Here is a 9,901-nt window from a genome sequence, read left to right on the forward strand (position 1 = left end):
TAAAAAATACTGAATTACAAAAAACATTTAAAAAACAAACATGTTTCATTGATATATATACAAAAAATGAATATTAGGAACTATATTTATCAAACATTATACTGAGCAAGTAAAAATTGTTTCTAGGCAAATGAAATGTGAAAGTCACTTGCCCAAAGGGTAAAAATCCTTAACGTCAACCCCTGATAGTATTTTCCTGTGAGGCAGTGAGGCACGTTCTGCACCATACCTGATGTCAAACGGCATCTTTTTAAAAAGCTAAAATATTTCCACACAGCTGACATGTTTTTCACTTTTATCTAAACTTTTATCTGTTTCAGCTTCTGTTGAGTCTGAGGCTATTGTGCCACAGATAGAAGCTCAGTGTTGGTTTCTCCTCCCGCTCTGATTTGCTCCCTTAAGTCACTCTCACCAGTCAAATTGCAACATTTGCGGATAGAAAATCTTGTTTTTATTTATTCCAAATGCACTTAATCATTCAGCCCAAGCTTTTACACGATGTAGCCGTTTCCTGTCGCCTCGTTTTTACTGTAAAGTCTGTAATACGGGTGGATTTGAAGAAGAGGTTTAACAGGAGTATCTATCAAACGTCTGTCGAATATCCAACATAAAACTAACTTGACTGCGGCTAGATCCTTGGGATTTTCATCTGGAGGTAAACTCACATGTCTGTTATCGTGCTGTCAGATTGGTGTGTTAGCATGGGTGGTAAAATCCCCAAATCTCACTCTTTCTAATTAGTGTGGGACGTCCCAAGCATGTGAGGGTGATGGCTGGAGCCTTGGAGGGAGATCTCTTCATTGGACCCAAAGCAGAGGTATTGCACACAGCACATCAAGTCAAAGAAGATAATGAAGTATGACGTTTTATAGAAAGAGATTATGTTTGAAAACTGGATGGCAGAATAGTGGCAGTTTGTTAGAAAGTGAGGGAATCTTGGAAGGACTTTTTTTATCATGTCTAGATTTGCTCAATACACCAAACACAGCAGTATGATCTCATCACAATGTCTCAGAACGGAACCATTGCCTTAAAAAAGCTTAAAGGAAAGCTATGTTTACAGCTTGAAGCTTCTCTCTGTATGTTTTAGAAGCATTTTATCCTCATATGCAGGTGTAGATGTTGTATGAGTCTCTAACAGTCCTGCAAAGAGAATTTCAAAATGATTTTTTTACTGCGGCGCATCAAAACAATTAAGAGCCTGGACCCCGTTCAGACCCGTTTCTTCACAGATCTTATTTCTTTCAACAGCTTCGCCGCTCTGTGGATGATAAACACAATGCTTCATTAAGAATGCTTCATTAAAATTAAACTTTTTTTTTTTTTTTTATACTTCTAAATAACCAAGCAACCTTTCTTTCCTTTACATGGAGTTAGTTCAGTAAAATCTATCAACAGATGTTAGAATGGAGCATCAACTCCCTGACCCTTCATTTTCTGTCCTCTAGAATTATTCTGACGTGCTCAAATTAGGCAATCTTTTCAAAACTTTGTTGCTGTTGGAGAAAAAATGTACAGTATGATAAATAAACTAGAATGGATCAGATAAGAAGAAATAAAGGGAACATGGTTCATTCCTTCCATCTGTTATCTTTGTCTCCACCTTTTTGTGGATCAGGAGCACCGGGGCTTGTTGTCGGTGCGCTACCCGATGGAGCATGGCATAGTGAACGACTGGAACGACATGGAGAGGATCTGGCAGTACGTTTACTCCAAAGAGCAGCTGCAGACCTTCTCGGAGGAGGTGAGCTTCATTCCAATTATTTGTTTCCCTCACCAGTTAGCTGAACAGCAGTTGATTGTGTTCTCTTTGGGTTGTTCTGTAGCATCCTGTGCTGCTGACTGAGGCTCCTCTTAACCCCAGCAAGAACAGAGAGAAGGCGGCAGAGATCTTCTTTGAGACGTTCAATGTTCCTGCTCTCTTCATTTCCATGCAGGCAGTTTTGAGCTTGTAAGAACTGCTGATCCTCTCTTTTTACTTTATGGTCTCATAGTTAATAATGTTACATTTTATGTTAAGCACCTTTCAAAACACCCAAAGAAACCTTGCAACAAAGATCATCAAAATAAATTAATTTATAATCATTAATAACTAATTAATATTAAATTTAGTTTATTTATGTAGTAGCAATTCAAAACACCGGTCAGTTCAAGGTACTTTACTGAGACAATTCAACCAGATCATAAAGTCAGATTGGTTCAAAGGAAGACCAGCTGATTGCATGAAATCCTTAACTCAACAGCAACCCCCAACACCAAGCATGCTTTTAGCGACAGTGGAGAGGAAAAACTCCCTTTTAACAGGAAGAAACCTCCAGCAGAACCGTACTCGGTGTGAGCGGCCATCTGCTCAGGCCCACTGGGGTTCAAGGAGACAGAAGCAGACATAGAAAAAGAAGCATAGATGCAAAAGGCAACTGTCAACCAGCTCCACAGGCGGCCCCGTCCAGGAAACACACAGCGAGGGAAACGAGCTCCGAGCCAGCTCCCATGTCAGAGGATGAAGAGAGCACATCCAGTCAGTCACAGTCAGAGAAACAGGACTACACTGAAAAACAGTGCTGGCTTCAACTTCTATAAACAAAGGTTTTGATGGTAGCAGAACAGCTGATATTGCTCTCCAGAGAGATCATATAGTTAGAGGCTGGCCTAAGAAATTCTGCAGAGTGGGAGAATAGAGATAGAATGAAGCAGAATGTAAGGGTTCTTTATGTCCTCCAGCAGTCTAAGCCTATAGCAGCAGAACTATAGAGATAGCTCAGGATAACCTGAGCCACTCTAACTATAAGCTTTATCAAAAAGGAACATTTTAAACCATTTTTTTTCCTTTCCTCATTCTTAAAGTATTATTCATATTTCAAAATTCTACCTATGGGAAATGTCTTTAAAACTTACCTTCCTCCTTTCTACTGCATGTCATTGGTATTAATCACCTTCTGCTTCTTATTATTGGGGACATTACCTACAGACTTATTGCTTGTAAAATTAATTATCCATGCAGATACGCCACTGGCCGCACAACTGGGGTTGTGTTGGATTCTGGTGACGGCGTAACCCATGTGGTTCCCATATATGAGGGCTTTGCCATCCCCCACTCCATAATGCGCGTAGACATTGCTGGCAGAGATGTCTCTCGGTACCTCCGCCTGCTGCTGCGCAAGGAGGGCTACAATTTCAACACGTCGGCAGAGTTTGAGGTGGTGCGCACCATCAAAGAGGTGAGAAGGCAGCAGAGACACTGTTTATCTGGGACACGTTTTCTCTGCAATGAATACTGTAATAAGTTTTTTTTTTTTTTTTCTTCCCTGCTGTGCAGAGAGCCTGCTATCTCTCTCTAAGCCCACAGAAGGATGAGACTTTAGAAACAGAGAAAGCTCAGTACGTCCTCCCTGATGGAAGCACTTTAAATGTAGGTCCACCAGACACCAGATGGTTATTCAGGAAGTCTTCAAAAATACTAAAATGCAAACTTATTGTTTTCAGATTGGACCAGCAAGGTTCCGTGCTCCAGAACTGCTGTTCAGACCTGACCTGATTGGAGATGAGAGCTCAGGAATCCATGAGGTCCTGGCCTATGCCATCCAAAAGTCTGACATGGACCTGCGACGCACTTTGTTTTCCACCATTGTTCTCTGCGGGGGGTCAACATTGATCAAAGGTAGGTGATGCATCTAACAAAAACTTTAAGCTCGAGTTTCTTCCAAAGCATTGGACTTGAGGATCACTTTAGTTTATCCACAGACGTAGTGTAGTTTACTGGTACTAATGGCTTTATTCATTCACTCTATCGTTCCCCCCAGGCTTTGGAGAGAGACTACTAACTGAGGTCAAGAAGCTTGCACCAAAAGACGTTAAGATTAAGGTAGGTCTACCTTGATTATGTGGCTCCTACATCATTTTCTTTCCATTTTAGTTTGGCCCTTTTTTGGTTTCCTTCAGTGAAACATGGGGCTAATCTGTGTTTGGCAGTTCGTCAAGACTTCTATCCTGTCTTTAAATATTTCTCTGTGGGAGCCGCTCAGACCCCCACATACCGGCGCTGCGCTGTCACTGGGAATCCCCAGCAGCAGCTGCCTAGGGCCTGGTTTCCTCTTGGGGGTTTTCCCCTACTGTTGGTTGTGGCTGGAAGCAGATGTTATTGTTTTTCAGGTATACGGTACAAACTGCAGGCCTCTGGATAATAAAAGGGAACATATGTTGCTGGGAAGGTTTTGACGTGTTAAATTTATCAGTTTCAGTGGATCGATCAAAGAGCTCTCCTTCAACACCGCTGTCAGTCTCCCTGCCCGCTCCAAGATCAACTTCTCTAAATAGAGGATGTTCCACGTCAAGCAACAGAAATTCAACATTTTTAACTCCAGCATCTGCTGCTTGTAAAATTGTATATGTTTGAGCGAAGCTTCTGGGGTAAAATTAGGGCCTACTAAAGCTGTATTTAGTTAGATGTATTTAGTAAAAGGCGTACAATGTATTCCTGTATGCATTGCTTGCTAAAAATCTGCTGCATGAAGAAAATCTAGAGGGAAAAAAGTGTTTGTTAGTGCCAACAAGCCTTACTAATCCACCCCAGGGCAGTAATCAGACTGGTTTGTTTCTCTAACATCTTATTGGCTCTTTTCTTCTGCCTGTGTAGATCTCTGCACCCCAGGAACGGCTGTACTCCACGTGGATCGGGTAAGACCTGAATGTATCGCATGTTGTAAAGGATAGACGCCCAAAGGACCAGATTGAAACTCTGGTACAGTTTGAGAAGGAAAGGGTTTTCTCCTAAAGGCTGCTGAGGCTGAAAGTTCTCCTCCTGACTCAGTGGTTTTAATCAGGAACAGGCCTGCAGTATATGAGGAAGATCTTTGGCATTAAATTTAAAAATGCTTCCAATATGAAGAAATACTTTGGTCTGATTAATGTGTGATGTGTCCAATGGGCGAGCCCATGTGGTCAAATCATGTCGCTTTATTAATATCGATTATTCTTTGTTTTCTGTTTGTACATGTAGTGTGTAAGCTTGTGCCCTACACTGCCACCTAGTGTCAGCCAGAAAATAATGCAAAGTGAGGAGCAGCCACACAGAGTAAAATGCTTCTATATATAGGGCCCTATAAAATCGATAGTTTTTTTTTTTTTTTTTTTTTCCAAATTCCGTATTTTCCGTTTTCATTTTTGAAAATTCAGTTTTTTCCGTTTTAATTTTTGCGATTTCCGTTTATTTTACCCTTTACTGTTATTTCAGTCGTAAAAAGAATGTGCTTGAATTAAAGAATGTTAATGATTAAAATGTACACAAATAAAATAGGAATGACCTTAAATTTATTGAGGTAATAAAACACATTTACTCAGTACTTTTACTGCATGATCCAACATAACACTAACCTGACAACAGCCAGATGCATGTCTAGCTCCGCCTAGCTCCACTCACATACATCTGAGACATCGCTCATTGAAAGTGATGTCCCCAACCAAATTTATGGTCTGGCCAATCAGGACGCAGGGCCGGTGTTTCCTGGATGTGACGTAGCGTAGAAGCGAGTTCTGTAAGTCGTTCGTCTATACTTTTTTGGTTGGCTTCTTTTTTTAAAATAAGTCTGCTGTGCACAATGTTGTCTTTTATCCGCACATTTTCATGGCACAAACAACATTGATCATTTACCGACATTGCGCTGATTCCACTGTTGCTATATCCAAGATGTCGGCTGTTCTGTTTTGTTTTTTTCCTCCGCTCTCATAGCGTCACGGGTTAGCTTCGGTGTGAGTGGTTGAAATAGCACGTCGATAAAGATGACAGATAAGTGGCTTATCCAATCATATGCAAGGAGTTTTGAGAAGGCCCAGCCTTCAGTAAAGGCAATTCCTATGGCGGGTTCCCAGATGTATGTGAGTGGAGCTAGGCGGAGCTAGACATGCATCTGGCTGTTGTCAGGTTAACATAACACTGCACTCTAATATAATGTTATGAACCAATGGTTATAAATAAAAGTGCTCCATTAGCTTTTTGAAGTAAAAAAATAAAATAGGACCTCTCAATTTTGGATGACCAGTGGTCAGTGCATGTATTTTTGCGCTTCCAACCAATGGAATGTTGACAAACTTGCAAAACAATAGTTGACCTGACACGTAAAAGTCACGAGGGAACTGCTCGGCTCTGTACTCAGGGCTTAGCGTCGTGTTTCTCAACTTTTTCGCCGAACTGCTTCGCCATTTTTTCAATGTTTTGATGGGGGCGGATGAGCGGAAATGACGGAGTGAGAGGGGTTGTGTCGCCCAGATTTGCGTCCCCCCGTGTGCTTTTTCCCCCGACGTACATTCTTCTCCCAAACAAAAACAGAATTTCATTTCAAATGTAGAAATTCCGCGTTTACACTAGATTCCGCGTTAATTTGCCAATTAATGGAAATTATAGGGCCCTACATATAGCTTCTGGCTCGCTTCACCTTGCCCTTTCCTTCTATAGAGGAGCCAATCCGCTATAAGTCTATTCCCGCCACCTAAATGACTGGAGTGAAAAAGTTGGTGCCTTACTCCTGTTACATATAATGTGACCAAGACTGAGCTCCTGTGAGATTTGAAAATTACATTTAGTTGACTCTTGCTGATGTTTCAAATACAGTTGATTGCCCAACGCTAGCAAAAATATTAAATGTGCACACTAATCACATTTTGCAGCAGGATCAGTAAAGAATATATAGAACAAACAAGTAATAAAGATCTGATCCAGCAGATGTGATGAAATACATGCAGCAGGGTAGAGAGTGAGCAGGCATGTATAAAACTAAAGAAAACAAACGGTAGTTTATAGTGTAGTTTGTTTTATATGCCTATTACAAAGACCTTTATCAGGATGACAAAGGGTACTATTTAATGAAGATGGCAGTTGGGGACCTGTGAGGCGTCTGTTTCTAATACTAGAGACTCTAATGTACTTATCTTCTTGCTCAGTTGTGCAACGCGGCCTCCCACTTCTTTTTCTACTCTGGTTAGAGCCTGTTTGTGCTGTCCTCTGAAGGGAGTAGTACACACCGTTGTAGGAAATCTTCCATTTCTTAGCAATTTCTGGCATGGAATAGCCTTCATTTCTAAGAACAAGAACAGACTGTCGAGTTTCAGATGAAAGTTCTCTTTTTCTGGCCATTTTGAGCATTTAATTGACCCCACAAATGTGATGCTCCAGAAACTCAATCTGCTCAAAGGAAGGTCAGTTTTGTAGCTTCTGTAACGAGCTTTACTGGTTTCAGATGTGTGAACATGATTGAACAAGGGTTTTCTAATCATCAATTAGCCTTCTGAGCCAATGAGCAAACACATTGTACCATTGGATAGTTGCTGGAAATGGGCCTCTATACACCTATGTAGATATTGCACCAAAAACCAGCAAAAAACATTTGCAGCTAGAATAGTCATTTACCACATTAGCAATGTATAGAGTGTATTTCTTTAAAGTTAATGTATATATGTGTGTGTATTTTGGCCGATAAATTTCTTATATCAGCCAAAATATCGGATACAGTTGTTTTTGTTTTTTTTAAAGCAGGCAATCTCCTGTTGGGCTCTGTCTGTAACACTTTGTAGACTGATGCACAGCAGCAGCTGTTTGCAGATGTTTCCCTTGCTGTAGTTCTAACACACAACTAAGGCTTCACAATTAAATGCATTTGCAGTATAATTATAATTCAAAATGCTAAATAACAATAATTTCCAAATCGGAAAGGAACTCGTTTTTTGGTCACTTTACACTTAATTAAAATGTAACACTAACCTTCTCACTGTCGCCAGTTTAGATGCTTTTAATCTGTTGTGTGATGTTTTTCTTTTTTCATATCAGGTCAGAATAAAAAAATTAGACCCTGGTAAAGACTAGCCGATTCTGAAGTTCTATGCTGTTCCGCTGGTTCTAGTTGACATTTGCACCCCTCACACTGTTGACTCTGCATTCTCTCTTTTGGCAGTGGCTCCATCTTGGCCTCGTTGGACACCTTTAAAAAGATGTGGGTGTCTAAGCGGGAATATGAAGAAGACAGAGCACGTGCCATCCACAGGAAGACCTTCTAGGCTCTGATTAGGACCATGCATACGCCAACCCCTCGCTATCAGAACCTGCCCCCACTTCCCCACCCTGCTGCTGAACATCCTGATACCTGCAGCAGTTTGTACATTGTCATTTATGATCTGAATCACTGTAGGCCCCCAGAAACTAGCTGTTCCATCTGTTGGGGGACCATATTGATGCCAGGGTTGCTGTCAGACGATGGTGGCAACATCCTCCACCTCCCGCCCCCCAGTTACATCCAGAGGGCTGTCAGGGTACCTCGGAGGGCAGGATCAACTCTGGGTATCTTAAATGTTGAAGTATTGGTGTGGCCCCGTTAGGTGCACAATATCATCAAATGTTAATAAACGTAAATATTCTTTACTGTTGAAGTTTCCATTCCAAAAAAGTCGACTTTTTTAATGTCTGTTTTTAGGCTTCGTCTGACTCTTAGCTTTTACACAGCAAACATCCGAAGTACGCACTGCAACAATGCTATGTGTGTGTGTTTGTATATGTATGGGTGTGTATATGTGTGTGTATGTATACATTTATACATACACACACAGCATATATATTATGCTATGATACACATTAATAGTAAGTTAATTATCTTTACTGTATTAACAGAACTGCAAGGAAAGAATTTCATCCAAATGATCAGAGTCCCCTCAAGTTACTGTTGTCATGAAAAGTTAATCAAAAGGTTAAGAGCTTGTCTTTTGAACTGATGTATGAAAATCCAATGAAATTCAGCTGATTTATTTATTGTTTTGGGTTGTTTGTTTTTTTTTTCACCTGCTCCATGTTATTTTCAGTATCAAGGGCTCTTTAAAATGTTTTCTGTTAACTGATAAAGAGATCCCAAACCGACCCTGAACACTAACCCTCGTTTGTTCATTCCAGCGGAGGGTCTGCCACGTTAAGTGCCGTCCCAAACCATGTAGTGGGTAGGGTGAGTGGACACTTATGCCCGTGGATAGCAGGTCTGAATCAAACAGGCTCTGGGATTTGGGGGCGGGTGTAACGGCGCCCGAATGGCAGAGGAAACGCGTTCTTCCAAATGTAAATTCCGCTGGTTTTCCTGCATCTTCATCAAACTGACATAAAATCAGAAGTTAGGTATAAGAAAAAAAACATCAATTCCAAAAGGGAAGGTTTGAAATAGTGTTATGATGCAGTATAAGTTTGTTTTCAGAGAGGGGCAAACGTTTAATGTCATGTTATGTGCCACAGATCTGCAGCCACTGTGTTGCCATAGCAACGACTGCTTTTCCCATTGGCGGGAAGAGGCCGTCCCATTCTCGTTTACGCCCCCTGCCTTCAATCAAGGCGCCTTCAACAGCTGCGGGTGTTTCTTAACTGAGATGGACTCTTGATAGTGAAGGTTTAGTCTTCAGGGCAGGGCGTTCAAACTGGTTCCAGAAGGACCATCTGGCTGCAGGTTTTCCTTCCAAACAAACGATAGAAACACCAGACTTCATGCATCTCATCAAGTCATCACCTTCAGATTCGACTTAATGAGGTGACTGGAGTCTGCTTTGCTTTTGCTTGGTAGGAAAGAAAACCTTCTGGAACCAGTTTGACATCCCTGCTTTAGGGGGCGGTTTGGGATTCAGCCTTAAAGAACCAGACTGTTTATGGGGAGAGTTTATTCTATCGTGAGCTCATCACATTAGGCAGGTAAGTGAGGAAAACTTAAGCTGGATATCCTTTGGGTACTTGTGCATTAAGTTACTCCCCTAAAATGAAATCACAGGACTAAATTGAGTTCATCCTTCCATCATCCTCCACATTTTTGGTGTTTGAATTTAAAGTCTGGTTTGAGAATCAAACAGCAGAGAACATGAGCCCCGATTTAAGTTAATACCCAGTAAACAC

The 9,901-nt window shown here is 41.2% G+C and overlaps 1 protein-coding gene across 1 annotated transcript in view; it reads left to right on the top strand.

The window, feature by feature from the left end:
- Positions 1–8,728, top strand: part of LOC107104695 (beta-centractin) — a 13,241-nt gene extending 4,513 nt beyond the window's left edge. The window contains exons 3-11 of the mRNA XM_015404749.1: positions 742–817; positions 1,619–1,744; positions 1,827–1,951; positions 3,002–3,218; positions 3,317–3,409; positions 3,484–3,658; positions 3,801–3,862; positions 4,634–4,674; positions 7,941–8,728. Of these exons, the coding sequence (XP_015260235.1) occupies positions 742–817; positions 1,619–1,744; positions 1,827–1,951; positions 3,002–3,218; positions 3,317–3,409; positions 3,484–3,658; positions 3,801–3,862; positions 4,634–4,674; positions 7,941–8,043 (1,018 nt within the window). The 3' untranslated portion in view covers positions 8,044–8,728. The remainder of the gene's footprint in view (positions 1–741; positions 818–1,618; positions 1,745–1,826; positions 1,952–3,001; positions 3,219–3,316; positions 3,410–3,483; positions 3,659–3,800; positions 3,863–4,633; positions 4,675–7,940) is intronic.
- The last annotated feature ends 1,173 nt before the right edge of the window (positions 8,729–9,901 follow it).

Source organism: Cyprinodon variegatus, unplaced genomic scaffold, assembly GCF_000732505.1.
Source record: "Cyprinodon variegatus isolate N-32 unplaced genomic scaffold, C_variegatus-1.0 Scaffold1849, whole genome shotgun sequence".
NCBI classification, from domain to species: Eukaryota; Metazoa; Chordata; class Actinopteri; order Cyprinodontiformes; family Cyprinodontidae; genus Cyprinodon; species Cyprinodon variegatus.